General features: G+C 41.8%; 1 protein-coding gene across 1 annotated transcript; it reads right to left on the reverse strand.

Annotated features, from left to right (window-relative positions):
* Nucleotides 1-469: 469 nt before the first annotated feature.
* LOC149847860 (O-fucosyltransferase 31-like) lies at nt 470-22,904 on the reverse strand. The gene is made up of 10 exons (XM_090004748.1): nt 22,495-22,904; nt 21,513-21,575; nt 21,203-21,284; nt 20,992-21,062; nt 20,762-20,850; nt 20,456-20,659; nt 19,392-19,656; nt 1,524-1,751; nt 1,247-1,444; nt 470-768 (listed from the first exon to the last, which is right to left on the reverse strand). The coding sequence occupies exons 1-10, from the start codon at nt 22,615-22,617 to the stop codon at nt 559-561; spliced, it is 1,533 nt and encodes a 510-aa protein (XP_089860874.1). The 5' UTR covers nt 22,618-22,904; the 3' UTR covers nt 470-558.
* Nucleotides 22,905-23,517: the final 613 nt, after the last annotated feature.

Genomic DNA, 23,517 nt, shown 5'->3' on the forward strand with positions numbered 1-23,517 from the left:
ACCAATTTCCCAGCAGCAAGTGAACCATCCTTCAGCTGTTCTCACCATGAGCATCCCAAGCGTGATGAAGCCTTTGATGTCGATGGATTCGTCTTGGAATTGATCAGCTCAGTTGAGGACAACCAACATGGCTTTGTGATCGAGAACTTCAAGGCATGGGCTCGCCATCATATGGCCACCCATGCTCCTCCATGTGCCGTGAACCCTTCCGTTTCTGTTGAGATGGAGTGATTTGTCTGAGTTGCCTCTGGATGTGTGTTTCTATTCATGGATGAAAGGTTGGTGTTTATGTCATTCATCCGAAACACTTACTATATATGATCATTTACAGGATAGTCATAGCATTCTCTCACATTTCTGCGGTGCACGTGTGCATGTGTGCCTCTGTGTGTGTGCACCAGAGAGAGAGAGAGAGAGAGAGAGAGAGAGAGAGAGAGAGAGAGAGAGAGCACCACAAACAATATGCTGATTTACAACACAGGCTACTAGTAATGTTTATTAGCTGCAAGAGGTTATTACAGAGGTATAATTTTCTGGTCCACAGAAATCAAATACATGTTACGTACTGCACATACAATCTGGAATGGGGTATGTATATATCGACTGAGTCGGTTTCCGCAATCTGATCTCCCCTTGTCTGTTCTTGTGCCCATCGACGACAGCCTCCTGGAACTCGTCCCATCCCAAGCTCTTATTTAGAAACAGGTGTCCCAACAACGCCATGTTTGGTCTAATGGTCTTCAAGTTTGCATAAGAACGATGTCCCACCTAGTACAGAAACAACCAAGTTCTAGTGATTCACATAAACCAAGCATCTGCCCTTGATCAATTTTTGTTGGTTTGACTTTGCCTTGTGTTCTGCCTAGTTTTCCTAGGTATGTGTTCAACGTTCATTAATATTGTTTTGCAAGACAAATTTGACAATATCATCCAATAACTAAAACTTGAAATTGCATAAAACCAACCTCTATTAGAGCAACAATGGAGCTTCTCCCATATCATAGGTGGGGAAAGCTCACCATGCAAGGTAGCTATCAGCTGCCCTAGCATGGTAAACGCTGCCCCCAGATTACAGCCTCATGATACTTGAGGATGATTTTGACCGCACCATGTCACCACCATAACCCATATGTGATACTAGGTGTGCACATATATACAGCACCCAAGGCACATTTTGTAAACCACATATTTGTAAATTTTAAACAGCAACCAAAATTAACCAAAACAGATGTAAAGATGTCATTACCAGTGCATTATGCATGTTGCCCGGAGAAGCTGAAACAAATATGTCGCTCTGCATGCTCACGTAATAATCAACTGCAGCGAGTAGAGAAGCTTTCCCTTCGACTTTTGCCAGCTCTTCTTCTGATGCTACGCTCTTCTTGTCTTCCATCAAAGGAAAAAGCTTGCGCAGTGCAGAGATTCTTGCTTCCCCACCATACACCTGTGAAAGAATCCTTTTCAGAGCTGTTCTTCAAAGGAAAGGGCAAGATATATATCATGAAAAGGAATGGGCTTAACACCTTGTAGGAAGCGAGATAGAGACGCGTGCTGTTGTCAAAGCCTAAAGCTGCAAGCAGTAAGCCTATCTCTTCGGGTGTCAAAGGGCAGCGCCCCTTGCTCCTCAATTCCTCATCTGTGAACTGCGAATTCAAGACTCTTCCTTGCCAAATCACTTGACGATATTTAGCAAGGGCCAGTTTTTCAGTCTTTCCACCTCCAAAATCACAAGCAGAATGAGCTGCCATATCCTGTGTAGAAGAGACTCAAGAGAGTTAAAAGGCATCCAACAATGATTCAAGTTCCTATAATATAGACCATAGAAATTACTAGATTAAGAATATGAAAATAGTAAGTCTATACTAGCACTACGGAGACATGGAGACATTAGAACTTTAGGATTTGAAACTCAACAGAGCATACATGATCATAAGCAAGAAGTCAACAATACAAATACAGGAATAAGGTATCAGATAAAGCAATGGCCTTTCTGTACATTGTACTAAACAATACATCATATGTCACTCACCTATAACACTGGCACTGCTAGCCTATTGTTACGGACCACCTTAGATCCATTCAGAAGGATATAGACCGTCCAAGAGACCGAGTCTGACTGGAGGATGCCCTTTTCATTTTGGATTCTTATTTTCTTTGACTCTCTTTTTTAAGACTCTTTGGTAGATTCTATAAATAAATGTTATTATTCTTGATTAATTATGAATGAAATTAGTAGATTAATTCATTTTTTGTGATTCATGGAACCCTAGTCTGAACGTCTTTTATCCCTCCCTTTTTCCTCGGCAACAACTCACTTAGAGGGATCAATATTCTCCCTTTGCCATGGTGCTGACCCTGACCCAGAGCTTAGCCAGATTGAGAATGAATCTTTATTTCTCGGCTTTTCCCTACGCCAAAACCTTCTCGAGGCCGAAATTGCAAAAAATTGTACCTCCATAGGGCCGAGTTTCTAACATTGGTATCAAAACGAGGTTTTCTGCGGGATCAAGAATTGTGGATCAGTGTTCTTAGAGGTAGATCAAGATCATCTTTAGCAACAGCAGGGGCTCACGCCCTTCTTGAATTCGTTTAGGTTCCTATCATCACATTGATCGAAACATCGGGGAGTTTGAAATTCGCTCAAGTGATGGAGAAGATTAACGAGTCCTTCACCACATCACCCTCAGCGGCACCGACAAGGATGTTAGCGGCTGCCACCCCAAGATCGGTGTTGGCTCCATCGTGCTCATCGACATTCCCCCCTGGACCATCGCCACAAACGACAATAGCAACAAAAACAAATTGTTGACCACCATCATCGCTGGCCCCCATCGCCAACCCTCTTTTCTATCGTCTCTCATCTCTCCCTCTCAGCCCCTGCTACAGCTTGCCGCCAGCGCTGGAGGTGGACGATCTGTCTTGCTCGATTGCTTGCCTTCACCGCTCTCTCCCTCTCAGCCCCCTGCTGCTGCCACCTATTGAACCCTTTCTCCCTCTCTTCACCTCTCTGACCCCTTCCTCTTCCCCATTCCCCTTCCTCCCTACCACCCACAGCGGACCACCGGCCGCCGGTGAAGGCTCATCCAGTCTGTGACTACTGGCCGGCCGACCCCTCTCCAACCCATCGGAGGACCGCCCACGACCTGGGATTGCTTACCACTGCATTTCCTCTCCATGTGTGGGAGGCCCAGTCGGTTGGGCAAGGGCCTAGTGTCGAATGGATTCTGACCGGTGCCCTTCCATTGGCCGGATAGTGCTCCCTCTACTGTTTGAGGACAGCCCTGAGGAGAGACCATCACACAGTGGGAGAGAGACTTCCTTCCAAATGGGGACCAAAAGCCTAGTTTATACTCATCTGGAATTTATTCAAACCCATTCTTGACTGGTTATGGGGTGTGGCCCATGTTAAAAATACAAAATGTGTAATATATATAATATAATATATATTTATATTTTTTACTTTCTTTATTTTCTTTATTCTTTTTCTTTTTTTTTCTAGTTCACATTGAACTAGTTAGTCAAGATCTAATTAGATCTTGACTAATATTATAGTCATTGGACCTAGTCCAACGGCCTATGTCACAGGGACTCGGCCAACTAGGCGACGCAAGTGCGCGTGCGGGTGCGGCACCCGGTGCTGTCAACCTGACCCTGGGTGCGGTCAACACACCTAGGGTCATTTATGTCCAACTTTTGAACTTTATATATATATATATATATATATATATATATATATATATATATATATATATATATATATATATATATATATATTTATTTATATTTTTCTGGCACCCCCGCACCCAAGTTTTTTTAAAGTGCCGCACCCACACCCATGTGACAGCCAACGGCTATAAATAAAGTTGTTGGACTAGGTCCAACAACTCTTAGGAAGAGCTCTTTCCACTCCTCTCTTTTCTTGTATAAATAGGGGTGATCCCCTCCTTTGTAATTCAATGCTTCTTAAGCATTTCTCATGAGAAATAAATATTTATTATTTTTATTATGTTCTTTCATTTATACCCTTTTGTGGGTAGTGCTTGTAGTGTCTTTAATAGACACCCATTGTAAGCATTTGTGGAAGATCACCATTTCATTACATGGTATCAAAGCTTTAAAGCTTTTTTAGATCTTGGAGAATTTTCACCTCGTTTTTCGTGCCTCCTTAGCAAAGGGTGATTCATCCTCTTGTTCATGATTCAAGTGTTTTTTTTAAAGAAGGCGTTCGGAGAAAAGTTTGGCTATGCAAATTTGTGATTGTGCTCTTTCTCAATCTCTTATCTATTTTTTTCTCTCCTATCTATCTTTCTTTCTTTTTCTCACCCTTATAAAAAAAAAATTGACAATGATAAAGTCATCATCATGCCCATGAAATTAAATGACACCAACTATGTAATGTGAGCTTCAATTATGAAGCACCGTATTTGGGGGAAAGGGTTGTGGAGTATAGTGGATGGTTCCGATTCGGAACCAAAACTAGTTCTCACAAAATTTGAGAATAACAAAGAAATACCTCTCACAGAAATAGAGAAGAATACGACCTTGGCGACCTATGAAAAAAATGGAAAGAGTGGAGAATAGGGCACTCCAAAATTATGTCATAGCTAATTAATAGTATTGATATCAAAAAATGCTTTAATCTAGCCAAATTCGAACATGCCGATAAAGCTTAGAATACCTTAGAAATATGTATTCCCTTAAAGATATTGCACATGTGTGCAATTTGCAAGACAAAGTTCGGACTATGACTCAAAAAAATAAAAGTATTAGGGAATATTACAATGAATTATCCGAGCTTTGGTAAGAGTTGGCTCTTCTCGGGCCAAAATGACATTGCTTCAAAGACATCAAGCTTCGCTAAAAGCAACTTGATATGGAACATTTTTATCAATTTGTAAACGGTTTAAGGCTGGAATGTAAAACAACCAAATTGACTCTCTTACATCGAGGAAAGCTTTCTTCTATCATTGATACTATAGAGGAAAATAAACTCAAAAAAATACTCCAAAGCATGATGATGATTCTGTTCTAGCTGTATCTAGACCAAAAAATTATATACGCACCTATAAAACACTTCACTTTGGTAGACAAAATGATGATTTTGACAAGAGAAAAGTCATTTCCACCATTGTCATGAACCGGGGCACTATAGGCCTCAATGCCCTAAGTTAGAGAGAAGAGAAGAAAAAAAGTTGTATATGTTGGTTCAAAACCAAAAAATCAAATCAATCAAGATGCATCTGTATCTATGACTCAACTAATGAAGATCGTTCAACCTCTTCTCAAGGGAGCATCCTCCTCAACCGAAGCCTCAACCAGAGCAGTTGTTTCATCCTTCTCCGATCCAGGTAACTATACTTGGCTTATTGACCGTAGTGCGTCTTTTCATATGACCTCAAATATCTATAGTTTGTCTGAATGTCTTAACAATAACTCAAGTGTGTCAAAAGTTTTTAGAGGCGATGGTACATCTCTTGAAATTCAAGGAATAGGAAATTTTGAAAACCTTCAAAAATCCAAAAAATTATTTATTCCAGAAGTTAGATATATTCCTAAATTAAATTTATATCTTTTATTTGTTTCTCAAATATCTGATTACGGGTGCAATATCTCCTTCTCTTTTCATGGTTGTTGGGTATAGGATCGTCAGTCAGGGAAGCTGATTGGGGAAGGCTATAGAGAAGGAAGACTCTATTATATGATTTTTTTTGGAACTGCCCAAGAATGTTTTCTATTATAATGTTCAGAAATTAAATTTGGATCTATGGCACAAAAGACTTGGCCATCCTCATATGTCTAAAATCCAACATTTTCTAAGTTTAAAAAAAAAATGTAATTCTAAAAGTTTTACTTGTAAAGATTGTATTCTTGGAAAAATAAAAAGATTATCATTTCATGATAAAACTTTTATTTCTTCTAGAATACTTGAGTTAATACATTCGGATGTTTAGGGTCCTGCACCGGTCATATCAAAATGTGGATATGCATATTATGTAATTTTTGTCGATGACTTTTCTAGGCATATTTGGATTTACTTCTTTAAGCATAAATCTGAGGTTTTTTCATACTCAAGCATTTCATAAAATGGCTAAAAATAAATTTCAAAATGATATTTTCATTTTTCGCATTGATTTAGGGAAAAAAATTTATGTCCAAAGAATTTAAAGACTATCTTAATTTACATGGCATCACACATCAAACATCTTGTCCACAAACACTACAAAAAAATGGTCTGGCCGAACAAAAATATCGATACATTATGAAAACCACTAGGACTTTATTAGTAGCAAATCAAGTTCCCAAAGGATTTTGGGCAGAAGTTGCCCTAACGACTACCTATCTCATTAATCAAATGTCATCTTTTAAAAACATAATTCCAATTGAGAAACTTGTAAACCTATCTCTTGATTGCTCTAAATTAAGGGTCTTTGGATGCAAATGTTTTGTTTTCACAAAAAAGAATGATAAACTCTCTTGTATGCCATTCCATGTACATTCTTAGGTTATATAGATAACCAAAAAGGCTATAGGTATTTTGATTTTCAAAATGAAAAATTGTAGGTATTAAGAAATGTATCCTTCTTGGAAAAAGAAAGTTTCTTTAAATTTGAAAAGCCCAAGGAAGTAACCGAATGTTCTTTTTTAATAGATTTGACTTCAAAAACTAATGAATGTGATCATGAATACGATTCAGACGATAATAAAGGTAGTATTGATTCTGAACATAATGTTGATAATGAAGAGCAAACTCATAAGGACGTTAGTCTACAATATTCAAGACGTAGAGAAATTAATCTTCTATGTACATTAGAAAAATACTCTGAAGTACAAACCAGAAGGTCGTCCAGAATTTCTAGACCTCCTAAAAAAGTTATGCCTTGTGAATCTTTTTCACCCACATATAAGGCATTTATTGCCTTAACACAATCATATTCACAAGCCAAAAACCATACAGAATGGGTAGAAGCCATAAAGGCAGAATTGGAAGCATTAGAAAAGGCTAACACTTGGACTATTAAAGATATTTCTCTAGGCAAGAAACCTATAGGTTGTCGATGGGTTTACAAAGTTAAAACCAAGAGTGATGAACTCTTGAAAGGTATAAAGCTAGATTAGTGGCCAAGGGATATGCCTAAGAGTATGGCATCAATTACGAAGAAATTTTTATTCAAGTTGCTCGGATGACCACTGTTAGGACATTAATAGCTTTAGCCTTTATTACAAAATGACTCATATTTCAAATGGATGTCAAAAATGTTTTTCTCAATGAAAATCTAGTTGAAGAAGTTTATATGTGATGCAGGGCAGGACCCGATTGGGTCCATCGTGCCACCCGATCCGCCACAAAGGGCAGATGAAGGACCCCGCGCATATGACTCACTTGCAGGGACGGAGCCACGACACAGGGAGGTACTCCTGCGCACCTACGTCAGGCGTGGTGTAGCTCGCACGCCCCAGAACCAGCTGCAGATAGAGACTAACCCGGATCGTGGGTCGGATCCAAATCTGGACCCACGACCCGGGTCCAGTAAACAGCCTTTAAAAGGCCCTGCCTAGGGTTGCGTGAAGGCAGATAAGATTGAAACTCCAGTCGTCTTTTACCTTCTTGCAGTTTTTCCTGTTTTCTTTCTGCCTACTGTTTTCCTTTACATTCTTTATTGCTTATTGCATTTTCTCATTGTTCATTGAAACATTTGTTGAGTTTAATAAAGAGTTCAGCCACCGATTCACGGTGGTCATTGTTTCACTCCTTCCTCCAATGCGGCTGCATCAAAGTGGTATCAGAGCCGCACCCATCTTCATCAGCGAGATGGCTCTTGAAGCAGGGAGCGATCCGGTGCGAGGCGAGGAACGTGAAGAGGCCGGCAGCGAGGACCCATTATTGTGTGTCATGGATGTATTGACGAAAATCCAAGAAAACATGATGCGAATGAGTAGGGATATCGTCGGCCTATCAAAGAGGATGGACGGGTTTGAAGATCGCGTGACAACACTCAAGAAACCCCAAGAGCCGTGTGCAACAATGTGCGCAGGCCTCGTCGAGGGCGCAGCAGCAGATCCACTTCCCAGCTTTACCGCATCCCTGCAGCCGGCGCAACACCAGCAGGGTCGAAGCACCGCGTTCCTGCCGGCGACAGCCCTCGCCCCTGATCTGAATAATGCGCAGCAACACCAGGGAGCCTCGATGAGCAACAACCCTTTGGTAACAGCCCCACCATCTAAACCGTGCCTCCCTGCGTTGGGATCGCAGGTAGGGCAGGGGACACCTGCCAGTCCCGGCGAGTGGTTGCGCGTACCTGGGGCTACGCTGCAGGGTCCCAGCCTTGCGCTGGGCCCATCTGCAGGTCCGGCCTCGTGGCAGGGCACCACGCGCGATGCGCAACAACTGGACCTGGGTCGGCAGGGCCCCAGCGTCACGATGGGCCCAGTTGTAGACCCAGGTTCGTCTGTCCGAATCAGGGGAGAGCCATCTCTCCCTCCCGATCCCGCGCGGGGAGGCTCCGAAGTGGTACCTCTACGAGCGGGAGCGGGCCAGACCCATTTGGGGGGACCTGACATCAGAGGGTCCAACTCGGTTTTTGTTCCAGCAGGGCACAGGCCCGTTTCGTTGGGACCAACCCTTGGGTCCCAGAGAGCGGGTTTGGGTCTAGACACCCTCTACCCAGCCTACCTAGTTGGTTCCGGTTCGCGGGCAGCCCCGAACCAGAACCAACCCATTAATTCCGACCCTCAAAATATACCCCAGGCCGACCATAACCCATATCGGACCCGGACGGAGCTCCAGTTTGGATTTGAGCCGGGTCAAAACCAGACTCATCATCTTATGGATCGGGGATCGAGTTCCAACCAAGCTTATTATCCCCACAACGCGAACCCCGATCCAACCCATCCCTATCTGGGTCCGACGAGTAGTGTAGGAATGGGCCCGATCCACATCCCATCAGGCGAGTCAACCCATCCATATACCCACCAAGCCCCATACCCATACCCAAACCCAAACTCACCTGTTTACCCAACCCTGACCCAAAACCCAACACAACATCCGGCCCAACACCATACTCCTAACCCACAACCATATTATACCAATTCTACCTGCCAGGAACCAGAACCTCACCCGAACCCTTCCCCCTACCTTGGACTTCCCGTCATTCCAGTACCACAATACCGGCCGCAGATGGTGCCCGCCCACGGGCAAACCAGACCGAGGCAATGTCAGCAGGAACCGGCGCGCCCTAACCGCCGACCCCCCATCGGAAGAGTTTGACAGCACCAGCATCCCGGCGAGCCATACCCCCCTACGGGCAATGAAGCAGTATGGGACGACGACATTTTCTGGAACGAGCATCCTGCAGGAATGGTGGAGCCGCGACAACAGAGAGCACCAGACCACTCCTCCACCTATGGCGTAAAACTGGATCTTCCGGAGTTTGCGGGGTGATTCGACGCGGAACAGTTTTTTGACTGGTCTTATGCAGTGCAGTTCTTCTTCGACTATCACACCGTCGCTGAACATCGTCGTGTCTCGCTAGCGTCTACGCGACGGAGAGGCCTAGCACAGACATGGTGGGTGGAGTTCCAACGATCAAGGGAGCGGCAGGGATTAGAGCGCGTACAGTCGTGGGAGGAAATGCAAAGACTGATGCAGTCAAAGTTCGTGCCTTCGGATCACGCCGAGCGAGCCTACAAGGAATACCTAACCCTGCGCCAAGGTTCCCGAACTGTAGCAGAGTATACCGCGGAGTTCCATCGTCTTTCCCTGCGTGTGCAGATCGAGGAAACAGCTCATTAACAGGTCACGAGGTACATTTCGGGTCTCCGCCCTGTTATCTCTGACGATTTTAGTTGTGTCACAGTGGAGACATTAGATCAAGCCAGCAGTTACGCCATGAACATCGAGGACAAGCTGAAGCGGAGGCAAGAATATAGAACGACCCGTAGTGAGCCCACCAGTCGACCCAAGCCGAGTTTCCCAACCAGGGGAGCAAGCTCCCCTAGTGATTCAAAACCTAGAACAGACCTTAGCAAACCTGACCAGTCAGGCCCGACTTTCCACACCCGGTCCAAAGCCAAACCTAGTAAGTCGACCCTTCGTTGTTTTAGGTGTCAAGAGTTAGGACATGTCGCGTCCAAGTGTCCGACCGTGAGCAGGAACACCCATCTTGTTGAAGGAATTGTCGAGTCTGCAAGTGAGAGTGATAGTGATGACAATTCATTAGTTGAGGTTGAGGATGAGAGGGGAGTTATAGAGTTCGACGGCAACGTCGAAAGTTTGTTGTCCATCCTTCATGTGTTGACCACACCCCGAGAATCGGCCCCATCGAAATGGCTAAGGAATAACATTTTAGGACCCGGTGCAACTGTGAGGGGCACGCTTGTGATGTCATCATTGATACCGGAGCATGTGAGAACATGGTGTCTGAGAGTGTGGTGTCTACCTTGAAACTCAACACCGAAAAGTTGTCCCAACCCTATAAGATGGCCTGGTTCAAGAAAGGAAATGAGGTCCCCATCACTCAGCGATGCCTAATCCGGTTTTCCATGGGGGAACACTACCACGATGAGGTGTGGTGTGATGTAGCCCCTATGCACGCGTGTCACATTCTCTTGGGACGCCCCTGGCAGTTCGATCGCCAGACAACTCACGATCGCCGCAAGAACACATACTCCTTTGTCTTTAATGGCCATAGGATAATCCTTCTACCTATCAAGGAGACTGGTTTCCCCACTGTAGACAAACCTGAGCGAGTTCCCCGAATCGCAGGCCTCTCGTACCGGCTCTTCCTGGACCATTGTCAGGAAGATGGCTATTGTTATGCCCTAGTGGCAAAGCCAGTGATGAGTTCGTCCGTGCCCATTCCCGCGGACGTTGCCCCTCTTCTAGAGGAGTTCCGCGACATTATGCCGGATGAACTACCTGATGGATTACCTTCGGCAAGGGTAGTTCAGCATGCCATTGACTTTGTGCCAGGGTCGAGTCTACCCAACCTTCCCGCTTATCGCATGAACCCTGCTGAGCATAATGAGTTATTAAGACAGGTTCAGCAATTGCTGCAAAAGGGTTTCATTCACGAGAGTGTTAGTCCTTGTGTCGTTCCCGCCTTACTTACTCCTAAGAAAGATGGGTCCATGCGCATGTGTGTTGATAGTCGTGCGATCAATCGCATCACAGTCAAATACCGTTTTCCCATTCCTCGTTTGGATGATATGTTTGATATGTTATCTGGTGCCTCCATTTTCTCTAAAATAGATCTAAAAAGCGGGTATCACCAGATTCGTATACGCGAAGGGGACGAGTGGAAAACAGTATTCAAGACGCGTGATGGATTGTACGAGTGGTTAGTCATGCCATTTGGGTTATCTAATGCCCCAAGTACCTTTATGAACATAATGACCCAGGTCTTGCGTTCGTGCATTGGGAAGTTTGTTGTTGTCTACTTTGACGACATTTTGATCTATAGTTCCTCATTGTCCGAGCATTTGAGTCACCTGCGTCAAGTCCTAGATATTTTGAGAAAGGAAAAATTGTATGTCAATGCCAAGAAGTGTGAGTTTATGACGTCCAGTGTCGTGTTCTTAGGGTTTATTGTGTCATCTGATGGCGTCAAGGCCGACCCCGCAAAAGTCCGCGCGATTGTCGATTGGCCTACCCCAAAGACTATAGGAGAGATCCGTAGTTTCCACGGGTTAGCCACTTTTTACCGACGTTTCGTGAGAAATTTTAGTACCCTTATGGCCCCTATCACGGAGTGCCTAAAAGGTACTAGTTTTCATTGGACGCCAGCGGCGAGCAAAGCCTTTACAATCATCAAAGACAAAATGATCAGTGCTCCTATCTTAGCTCTCCCAGATTTTAGTGCAGTCTTTGAGGTTGAATGTGATGCCTCTAAAGTGGGGATTGACGCCGTCTTGAGTCAGAATCGTAGGCCTGTTGCCTTCTTTAGCGAGAAGCTGACTCAGGCCAGGTGCCAATACTCCACTTACGATGTTGAGTTCTATGCCGTTGTACAAGCCCTTCGTTATTGGAGACATTATCTCATTTATAAGTAATTTGTCTTGTACACGGACCATGAGGCATTGAAGTATCTGAACAGTCAAAAGAAGTTGAGTGCTCGTCATGCCAAGTGGGTCAGCTTCTTGCAAGAGTACACCTTTTCGCTTCGGCATCAATCTGGTACCCTGAACAAGGTGGCTGACGCTCTTAGTAGGAAGAACAGTCTTTTGATGACTATGTATGTCAGTGCAGGTCATTGGTTTTGAACAATGCAAAGAGTTATACCCTACGGACCCTGATTTTCACAAAGTCTGGGAAGGGTGCACCTCTTCAGATCGCAACCTCGACCCCCGTTTTTGTATTCATAATGGTTACCTCTTCCGTGGTAACCAATTATGTGTGCCCAATTTCTCCCTTAGACTTCAGTTGATTTCTGAATTACATGAAGAAGGGTTAGCAGGGCATTTCGGGCATGATAAGACGTTCGCTCTCTTAGATGAACGATACTTTTGGCCCAAAATACGCAAAGATGTTGTCAAGTTCATCCAAGGCTGTCATGTGTGTCAAGTGTCCAAGGGTCATCGTCAGAATAGTGGTCTGTATACCCCATTACCCATTCCTGAACGGCCGTGGGAGCATGTATCCATGGATTTTATCGTGGGCCTTCCCCGCACACCACGTCGTTTTGATTCAATTTTAGTAGTTGTTGACCGGTTCTCCAAAATGGCTATCTTTGTTCCGTGCAAGCGCACCACCGATGCCTCTTTAGTCGCCTCATATTATTTCAAGGACGTTGCCCGTTTCCACGGTCTACCCCACACAATCACTTCTGATCACGACACGCGCTTTATGAGCCACTTTTGGAAATCGTTATGGGCCCTGTTGAAAACTAAGCTTCAGTTCAGTAGTGCGTATCACCCCCAGACTGATGGTCAAACCGAAGTTGTGAACCGCACCTTAGGAAATTTGTTACGGAGCCTAGTGGGCGAAAATGTCAAAACTTGGGATCTCGTATTGCCCCAAGCCGAGTTCGCCTATAACAACTCCATTAACCGTTCTACTGGTAAATCTCCGTTCCAGGTAGTGTATGGTCGGTCTCCCACCCATGTCATTGACCTAGCCCCTGTGTCAGATCTCTCAGCTCCAGCTCCGGATGCCTTTGATGCCGTTGAATATATGCGTGACGTTCACAGACAAGTCCGGGCCAAACTTGTTGAAAGCTATGAGACCTACAAAGCTTTCGTAGATCAGGGTCGTCGTGATGTCCATTTCGAGGTCGGTCAACTTGTCTGGGTGTATCTGCGACCAGAGCATTTTCCTGTAGGCACCTATAGCAAATTAAGTCCTAAGAAGTATGGCCCTTTTAGGATCCTTCAGCGATTGGGTTCGAATGCTTACCTCCTTGAGCTGCCCGATGATTGGCATATTTCCCCTATTTTCAACGTGGCTGATCTATATGCTTTCTGTGGCAACAACAAGTCGACAGAGCCGACTTCTTCCCAACCAGGGGAGAATGATGCAGGGCAGGACCCGATTGGGTCCATCGTGCCACCCGATCCGCCACAAAGGGCAGATGAAGGACCCCGCGCATATGACTCACTTGCAGGGACGGAGCCACGACGCAGGGAGGTACCCCTGCGCACCTACGTCAGGCGTGGTGGAGCTCGCACGCCCCAGAACCAGCTGCAGATAGAGATTGACCCGGATCGTGGGTCGGATCCAAATCTAGACCCACGACCCGGGTCTAGTAAACAACCTTTAAAAGGCCCTGCCTAGGGTTGCGTGAAGGCAGAGAAGATTGAAACTCCAGCCGTCTTTTACCTTCTTGCAGTTTTTCCTGTTTTCTTTCTGCCTACTGTTTTCCTTTACATTCTTTATTGCTTATTGCATTTTCTCATTGTTCATTGAAACATTTGTTGAGTTTAATAAAGAGTTCAGCCACCGATTCACGGTGGTCATTGTTTCACTCCTTCCTCCAATGCGGCTGCATCAATATGGAAGCCCCACCTGATAGTAGTATCCCTAAGGATAAAGCTCTTCGTTTAGAAAAAGCTCTTTATGGTCTTAAACAGGCACCAAAAGCCTGGTATGACAGGTTTAGTCATGTTATACTTGATATTGGTTTTTGATCTTTTTTTACTAACATTGCTTTATTTATTAAGAATTCTGATGCAGGGATTATTGTTCTCCTTTTCTATGTGGATGACATGACCATCACCGGAGGCGACAAACAAGGAGTTGAAAACATTAAAAAGCTTCTTAAAACTCATTTTGAAATGACTGATTTAGGTTTATTGAAATATTTCTTAGAAATTGAAGTTTTTTATTCCCCTCACGGGTATTTATTATCTTAATCTAAATTTGCTTTTGATATTGTTTCCAGGTCTGAAATTACAGATTCAGAAGTTGTTAACATCAAAATAAGAATTAATGATGAAGAACCTCTTGATGATCCCACTCCTTACAATCTCTCCATTATTAGGCGTGATATAGCACACATACTATACACAGCTAGCCAGTTTCAGCATGCTCCTACTTCTGTTCATATGGAAGCAGTTTTGGTATTATTAGATACCTAAAGTCCTCTATTTCACGAGGTTTCTTCTTCTCTGCTTCATCTTCTTTAGATTTAATTGCTTATATTGATGTTGATTGGAGAGGTGATCCCAATAACAAACACTCAACCACTAGTTTTTGTGTTTTCTTAGGTGAATCCCTGATTTTATGGCGATGCAAAAAGCAGCAGAAGGTCTTTCTTTCGTGCACTGAAGCTGAATACCGAGTCATGGTCACCACAACAATGGAAGTAGTTTGGCTTATGTCTCCTAAGTGACATGAGAGTTAAAGTAACACAACCTTCACGCATGTGTTGTGACAACAAGAGTGCGATCTATATTGTCAGCAACTGAACATTTCATGAACGTACCAAACATATTGAAATGGACTGTCACTATGTCAGAGAAGAATATCTACATGGAACCATTGATTTGCCATATGTTACATCAGAATATCAATTAGAAGACTTCTTCACCAAATCTCTCGCTGCTCCTAGATATCATTTCCTCTTAAACGAACTTTCGTTCATTATACCATAAGTTTGAGGGAGAGTGTTAAAAATACAAAATTTGTAATATATATAACATAATAATAATAATATAATATATATTTATATTTTTTACTTTCTTTATTTTCTTTATTCTTTTTCTTTTTTTATCTAATTAGTCAAGATCTAATTAGATCTTGACTAATATTATAGTCGTTGGACCTAGTCCAACGGCTATAAATAGAGCCGTTGGACTAGGTCCAACGACTCTTAGGAACACCTCTCTAAGAGCTCTTCTCACTCCTCTCCTTGTATAAATATGAGTGATCCCCTCTTTTGTAATTCAATGCTTCTTAAGCATTTCTCATGAGAAATAAATATTTATTATTTTTATTGTGTTCTTCCATTTATATCTTTTTGTGGGTAGTGCTTGTAGTGTCTCCAATAGACACCCATTGTGAGCTTTTGTGCATTTTTCAAAGATCACCATTTTATTACAGCCCAAACCGATTCTTACTGGTTCTTAGACCCCAAATCAATTGCCACTGGTTTTGGACTCGGATCTACCTCCTTAAACTTAGTCGGGTTGGGTCTGAATTCTTTCTTGGACCAAATACATGTCTTTGGTCCTACTTCTAAATGCCCAACCCAAATCTGAATTTCATCTTTCTCATTTGACTCAGGTCCTACTCTAACACCCAATAAAAACTTAGACCCAATTGGACCCTGGATCAATAGAGCAAGGGATAATAGAGTGCGACGAGCTTCTCTGGATCCTCCAACCTCATATAACCACAACTTAGACCGCAAGAAGCAGACACATAATAGGCGGCACAGACTGAGGGCGTTTAAGGTGACAAGGATCGGTTGTTGCAACAGGTTTTCGAAGTTCTCGCCTTGAGGACAAGATGAGTTTAAGAAGGGTGGATTGTTACGGACCACCCCAATTTCATTCACAAAGATCCAGATCTGCCCAAGAGACTCATTCTGACAGGGACAAGAGGACGCCTTTCCTATTTGGATTCTTATTTTCTTGGACTTTTATTTCTTTTAGAACTCTTTGGTAAACTCTATAAATAAGTGTTATTATTATTGATTAATTATGAATGAAACTAATAGATTGATTCTTATTTTATTTACCTTGTTCATGAAACCCTAGTCACAGAAGAAACGCCTTTTCTCCCTCTTCTCTTCCATGTCTTCTTCAACATCAGCCCACACAGAGGGATCGATATTCACCATTTTCCTACTACCGGCCTTATCTGCCACAAAGCTTAGCTAGATTGAGAACAAATTTCTCTTTCCTGGCAGAGCCTTCCCGAGGCTAGAATTGCAAAAATCGTTCCTCCATAGGCCCAGGTTTCTCTCTCTTCTCTTCTATGTCTTCTTCAACCGCAACCCACATAGAGGGATCGATATTCGCCATTTTCCTAATGTTGGCCTTATATGATGCATAGCTTAGCTAGATTGAGAACAAATTTCTCTTTCCTGGCTTTTCCCTGTGCCAGAGCCTTCCCAAGGCTAGAATTGCAAAAATCATTCCTCTATAGGGCCAGGTTTCTAACACCTATAAATAAAAGTTGATGAAGAGAGCTTTGTTAAGAATCTCCAATTCACATGTCCAATGATAAAGGTTAAAGTAGATGACACACACACACATGCACGCACACACTTGACACACAAACACACACATGCACCCCCCCCCCCCCCCCACACACACACACAACACACATGCACACACACACACAACACAACACACACATGCACACACACGCACACACATACACACAACACAACACAAACACACACACAACACACACACACAACACACATGCACACACACACACACAGGGTGCTACTCCAAAAAACATTGGTAACTCAAAAGTCTAGAAATTCCTGAACAACATACTAGCAGCTCAAAAGAGGGAAGATTGCTGAAAAAAAATAAAATGAAAATTTTCTTTCTTGCTTTTGAGAGAAGCATACTTTAGCACCAATCACTCCATCTGTGATTATCTAGAACAAATTTCAACAAATTGTTCAAAAAATAGGATTATATTTCAGTTGCAGAAGTTTTTGCTCTCAAGTAATAGACAAATGAATATTAGTGAGGATGCTAATGACTTAGATTGTACTGGTAATAGATTAAGGATAGGAAATGTAGCTACTTCTAAATATAGAGAAGGAATCCAAAAGAACCGGAAGTGGAATAAGGCTGCAATAAGATGTAAGCTACTGTATGGTGTTGAATGTTGTGCAATAACAAGTGGCAAGAAGAGAATGTAGTTAGGATGGACATGTGTAAGATGGATCTTTGGATTAATAAGAAATATGTCAACGATGGTTAAATGCTAATAGATGGAAAGCCCCGGATGGAAGAAAATTAATGTATTCAACCTATGCAACCAGCAGTGGACAGTGGGTTTCACTATAAGGAGTGATGGCTGGAATAATGTAATGGGATGGATTTCCAAGCCAAAAAAAGGAAGTTACTAGAGAATGACAAGTGTGGTTGGATATCCTGAATCACATGCAGTATTCGGACATGGTGATCATCGAGTCCTCACAATATGATGTGGTGGAGAGGAGGATTAGCAGAATGTTAGAAGGTCAGGTTCCACTTAGTAAACTGGAGGCTGATCTGGTGGAAAGGCAGATTTGATTTCGAGGATTCATGTGTCATCATATTGGAAAAATGCAGAATTTCACAGCTATGAATCTTGCAAGACTGGGGGTTCTGAAATTAAACAGAAACATGCAAGGACAAACCCCCAGAATGGGGTCTGCCTAACCCCATCTTTCCAATCAAAAAATTAAGAAAGAAAGGCATCAGAGGAAGCTTATGCATAGCACCAACATCAGGGAAATTAGTGTGGCTTTCTCAAATGATTTGCCCATATGGAGAGTTCAAACAACACCAGTATAGGTGACACAATCCGTTTTGAATGAACTCGTCAAGAATATGGATCCAATACAAGATTGGAGGGAGACAATAAGACATGAAAGACATTCCCATCAGTCAGATCATAGCAAACATTCCAGAAATATGACTCACAAAACCATGTAGATGTGAAAATCTCTATAAAGAGAGTGTGTGTACACACACGATACTTGAGACAAGAGGTGTGCACAAAGGCACAAGGAGAACTCTCACAAGTGCACAAATGGCACGGATACATATGCACAAGGGCATAAAAAATGAACCTCTTTATTGAATGTGAAAGGGCTTTATGAAAAGCCTTAATACAAAACACAAGGAGATCACCCCTTATTTATAATACAAGGGAGAGAGGGAATGAGGGAGTCGTTGGGCTCCCAACGGCTCTAAATAGAGCTGTTGGGAGTCCAACAACTCTCTCTACTTTATGCTTTTTGACTTTGGTCAAAAAAGCATAAAGCCAAAAAAGTCCAAAAATAAACTAAAAAAGAAAAAGAAACCTAACCTAGTTAAATAAACTAACCTAATCCTAACTAAACTTTTAAAAGTAAACTAAAACTATGAGATTACATATTAAATTATGTTACATTATTTAACAGTAGACAAGGCAGGGCTTGATGATGACAAGGATTATGTTTCCTGAATCAGGCCATTGTTCAACACATAACCTCCAGAAGAAGCTCAATTCTTTTGCCTTTGCCATGATTATCACCATGATCCTAAACCTTCAGCTAGTTGAACCTCAGAATTTATGCCATCCAAGGGGCTGGGTATTCTCATCCCTAAGTTGCATTATGCCTCTATATTCTAATCAGATTTTCTCTATAAGGTGTGTTGCATCATTTGCAAAGATGGATGCCTGCTTGAATGGGATAATTGTAACTACATGTGTATCAGTGACCAAACCTTAACGGGTTTAGCTCAAATCAGTCTTTAATGTCAGTAGTGACATAAACCTCCATGGCCACTTTTCAGGGGAAGTTTCCTGATACTTGTACTGGATTTTCACCTAGCTGAAATGCCTGAGGCATTGCAAGACCTTATGTATGGATCTAGATTCTTTGTGTTAAAGATGCTTTACAAATTCAAATGTAATATTGGAACATATGTATTTAGAAAGATCGGTGGAATCTGTGCACAGTCCCCTCGTAAACACAGAACATAATGAAAAGAACTCAATGTTATTTGGTTCATTCTGGAGTTTGTGTGTTTCTTCCTTCATTCTCATTTTAGAGGATCTTCAATAAAGTAGATTAGGGATGGCTGTATACCCTTATTTCTCCCTAGTCCTTTTAGATCTGAGACCTTGAACTTCCAGACAATAACTTGTCAACAATGTCAAATTTGCATAAAAGTAAAATAAGAACATAGACTCAAATAATAAAAAAAATGCTTGGAAAAAAATGCTCAAATAATACCTTGTCGAAACGAAGGTGTAGAACAACAAATTTTCCAGAAACTTCATCCACCACTTTATTAGTTGTCTCTCGTATGTACTTGCCCTCTTCATTTTGGCGAGTGTGGTACTTGAGGCGTTGAACAAGGGTCTCCCCCAAAGCATTGATTTGAGGGACAAAGGTCAGAGCTTGAAAGTTGACCTTACAACGTAAGCGCTGAATGTGCATGGGCATGTTATCAAAAGCCAGCCGATGGGAGAAAGGAGAAATAGCAGCAATACCATGACTGACACAAGAAAAATTGATAAAAAATAATTTGAGACATTTAATGAAGTTAATAAAGTGAAAATTCCACCAACTAAAGTAAGCATGACATCAAATAAAGAATTCAATCTCTCCACCAGTACGATACTACAATCACAATTCTTGTAGTTGAATATCTAGAGATAACAAACTTATTATCAGCTAAAAGGAATGAAGATCACGGGCTTAAAATAGTTAGGACTGACCAAAAAACGTAAGGAAAGATCACAGAACATGAAACGTATTATCCAATAGCAAATGATCCTTTTCACTTAAAATATATTAAAGGATTCATATCATCAAAATATAAGTTTAAAAAGGGATGGTAGGGACCTCATCAGCCATATGGCTCATGGATCTTTTGGTTCCTTTTGTGTATGCTCATTTCGAAGTATAGACAAAGAACAGGGGAATCTAGTATGTGTTCAGCATATCTAGCACAATAAGCAGAGGAATACATGAACAAACCCACACCTATATGCATGTGTGCACATTTATGCCCTCTCTAGAACAAAATGTCTTATCAGCATCATTATCATCCTTACGCATGCAGAGACAACCATTTCATTTACATATCTACATCTATATCAAAATATGTCATAAGCAGTTTCATTACCATATGCTGTCTTCCAAGTTATCTAATCTTTTGAAGCAAAAGACTTTCCATATAAGCATGACTTTCCTTTTATATTAGAACTGAATTAAAAATAGTACAAAAGACTGTGATACACTATTTCTGAATTGAAGCTCCAAATAACAACAAATTCAGCTTCGCACTTTACCTCTGCAGTATGGATAAGACATTGTCTAGATACCAATTTGCTGAAGCATGAAGTGGAGCTGACTTAACCCGTGTGTCTCGAATTCCTGTAGCATAATACTCTCTGGTGCTCCATGAAAATTCTTTGGGCAATTCTTTTACTATTTGTATGTCATCCTTGAGGACATCAATGAAGTGATCCACATCAAATATGTCAGTGAATGAGCTGCAAAAATTACCGAAACCTTGATTTTGTGCTTAGGATACAATATGTTCACATTACAATGAAAAGACTGGAGAAACAGCAAGAGAAGTAAAGAGTTATTACCTTGAATCTTTCCAAACAGGATTAACTTCAAGATAGGGGATGACAAGAGTCGCATTCAAAATTTTGGCAACAGCAACTGCATCACAAATCTTTTGAACAAAAGAAGCAAATATAAGCTAAAAGCTTCATTTCAGGTTCACGATAATATCAAAGTTTACAACGCACTTAAACACAGAAATTAAGGGCTATTCATCTTTCATTTGGCAATATTCAAAATGCAAATAACTTACCCCCATTCTCTGCTGGTTCAAACCTCCATCAAGGAAAACCTGGATAAATCCTTCTGATTTTGTGGCCCATGCTATACAAAATAAGAAAAAAAATATAAACAAATCAGATATAACCTGAGCATATGTGCACATCTACCTATACCAAGATTTCTTAAAAACTATTCATTATTATCGAAACATATACATTAAGGTTTTAAAATACAGGTCATGCCTTGGGTGGTTGAAGGTTCATCACAACGTTTCCATCCCTGGTCAGGCAGGGGGGACCATAGATCAGAGTGCTCTCCATTCACCTGGATAGAGTGTAAATCAATGCACAAAGCAGAAATCAGCCCAAATAAGATAATATCATATAAAATTTGATTAAGCTATAGGACAAATGCAGAAGACATGCCAAAGCACTTGTAGACATCTCATATAGAAGAATCGAGCACTTAGGCATGCAGTACTCCATCAATGGTTCTGAAGCACACTTATAAGCTTCTGCGAGTCCACAAGGAAATAAGAGATCAACTACTTACCGATGGACGGTTTAAAGCTCCCTTTATTAAAGGCAAATGCCTTGGCCTAGGCGCTTTCCATTCCTGCAAATGGCACTGCCGTCAGAGATGCAAGAACATATAGCTCACCCAAATCTCTGTCAAATCATTGCTTTAAATTTTAGAATTACAGGATGAGGCATGCGTCCTCAATAAGACCCTGTGCTACTTATCCCTTTTGATATGATTCAATCAATATTCAACTCAATTTACTATACAATTCACATAGCTGTCACTCCCGATCTTTCCCTAATAACATCAGGTAAAATTATCATGGGACTTTTACTCTTGAAACTGAGTAGAAGGATACAAAACATCAAAACCGTGTCTCTGTGATCCTTGCCACCACATGAGGTCAATAAAATCAACTTTAAATGTACCATTAGATGCCTAGCATAGGCGCCGGGGACATGAGTCCTAACCTCGTAGTTTTAAGCTGCCGGCACGAAGACCGTAGGTATGGCAGGCTGAGCCAGCGCGACCATGTCTTCGTGCCAGGTGCGGTTTCTTCGGGTTATAAATTCAAAAAAATGCACCATTAGAACATGCCAGAATCACATTAAACCACACCATTAATACCAAATGAAACCATTCGTTTCATGCAATAAACTATGAATTTCAGTTAAACTACCATGTTCAGAGAAAAAATGCAAAATACCCATGATGAAAATAAACAAAATACAATGAATCATATGCCAAAGAACTCTTCATCCTATACATAAAATCCACCAAATAACGGACACCAAGACCATGTTTGAAGCAAAAGACACAATACCCACAAAAAAAGATCAACCATATGTATCACATAAGTATCACTTTATTCTTCTTCGTGACAAAAAAGATCACAGAAAAACAAAAAGAGATAAACAAAGAACAGAAAGAAATGAAGAAAAAAACCGTTTCAGAAAACACCCACAAGCGGAAACGATGCAAAGATCAAACAACAAGAGGAGAACAGCCTTACAGAAAAAACTGAAGGCGATGCGTGGCCTAGTGGGGAGAAGAGTTGCGAGCAGAAAACCGGGAGCAAGATCACAAGAAGACCAGCAAAGGCTCCACCCTTGCCCTCATACCTTCCATAAGACATGTTGATCCCCCTTGTGAAAATTCCACAACCCTAGACCTCACCCTAGAGTTCATGGACTACCCATCACTCCCATTAAGGTTTCAGGAGGTGGGTGGTGCCCAGATTTTGTATCCAGACAAGGGGTTATCTGGTTCTCAGTCACAGAACACAGAGGCTTCTCTGGAATTTTATGGAGGGAGCATGGAGAGAGGGCCCCAACAAGGGCTGATCAAAGAAAGAATTGATGTTTGCAATTATTGGCAGGAGGTTAGAGAGAGAGAGATAGAGAGAGCATCCACCGCCAGATCAACTAACAAACATGTGAATGTAATAATTAAAGTCTTTGGTGTAATTCTTTACCCGAGGGCTTAACTAAAACCTTTCTTGGATAATGCCCACATTTGAGAAATTATTTACAATGGCACTACTTTTGCTAAGGACCGTTTTGCAACTTTCACTTTTGGGTAGATCTTTACTTTTTATAAAAAGACGTGGGATAAATTTCGCATGATGACAAAAAGGGGATTTCTGGTTTGGGCAGCTTGTGGTATTCGATGCAAAACCAACGGTCGGATATGTGGAGTAGTTAGTACCATACTTTGCTTTACCTCCTTTGTCTGATTCATATTTATTAGCAATTGTTTGAGGAAATGCATTATTTGGTTGTCTATTGAACTAGTAGAAAATATTGCCTACCAACAACATTTAACATACTTAAAAAATTTACTGTATAGTTAATCTTTTTTTGGTTCTTAGAAAAAAAAATATTTTTGTTTTGTTGATAAAAAGGAGTCCTCTCTCTCTACCTTAATATTTAGAATTGTGTGGTTTCATTCTTCGCCTTTGCCCAACCCCATCCTCCTTTGTCTTTTGAAAAGTTAAGTGCCTTTGAAATTTCTCACTTCTTTTCTACTCAAGCTT

Source organism: Nuphar pumila, chromosome 1 (assembly GCF_984573655.1).
Source record: "Nuphar pumila chromosome 1, dmNupPumi1.hap1.1, whole genome shotgun sequence".
Classification (NCBI taxonomy): Eukaryota; Viridiplantae; Streptophyta; class Magnoliopsida; order Nymphaeales; family Nymphaeaceae; genus Nuphar; species Nuphar pumila.

Coding starts and splice junctions, on each gene's coding strand:
- LOC149847860 (XM_090004748.1), bottom strand. CDS start 22,617: ATGTCTTATGGAAGGTATGAGGGCAAGGGTGGAGCCTTTGCTGGTCTT. Junction 20,851..20,991: donor TGAACCAGCAGAGAATGGGG/GTAAGTTATTTG, acceptor TTTGTTCAAAAG/ATTTGTGATGCAGTTGCTGT. Junction 19,657..20,455: donor GTCTTATCCATACTGCAGAG/GTAAAGTGCGAA, acceptor TTCTTGTGTCAG/TCATGGTATTGCTGCTATTT.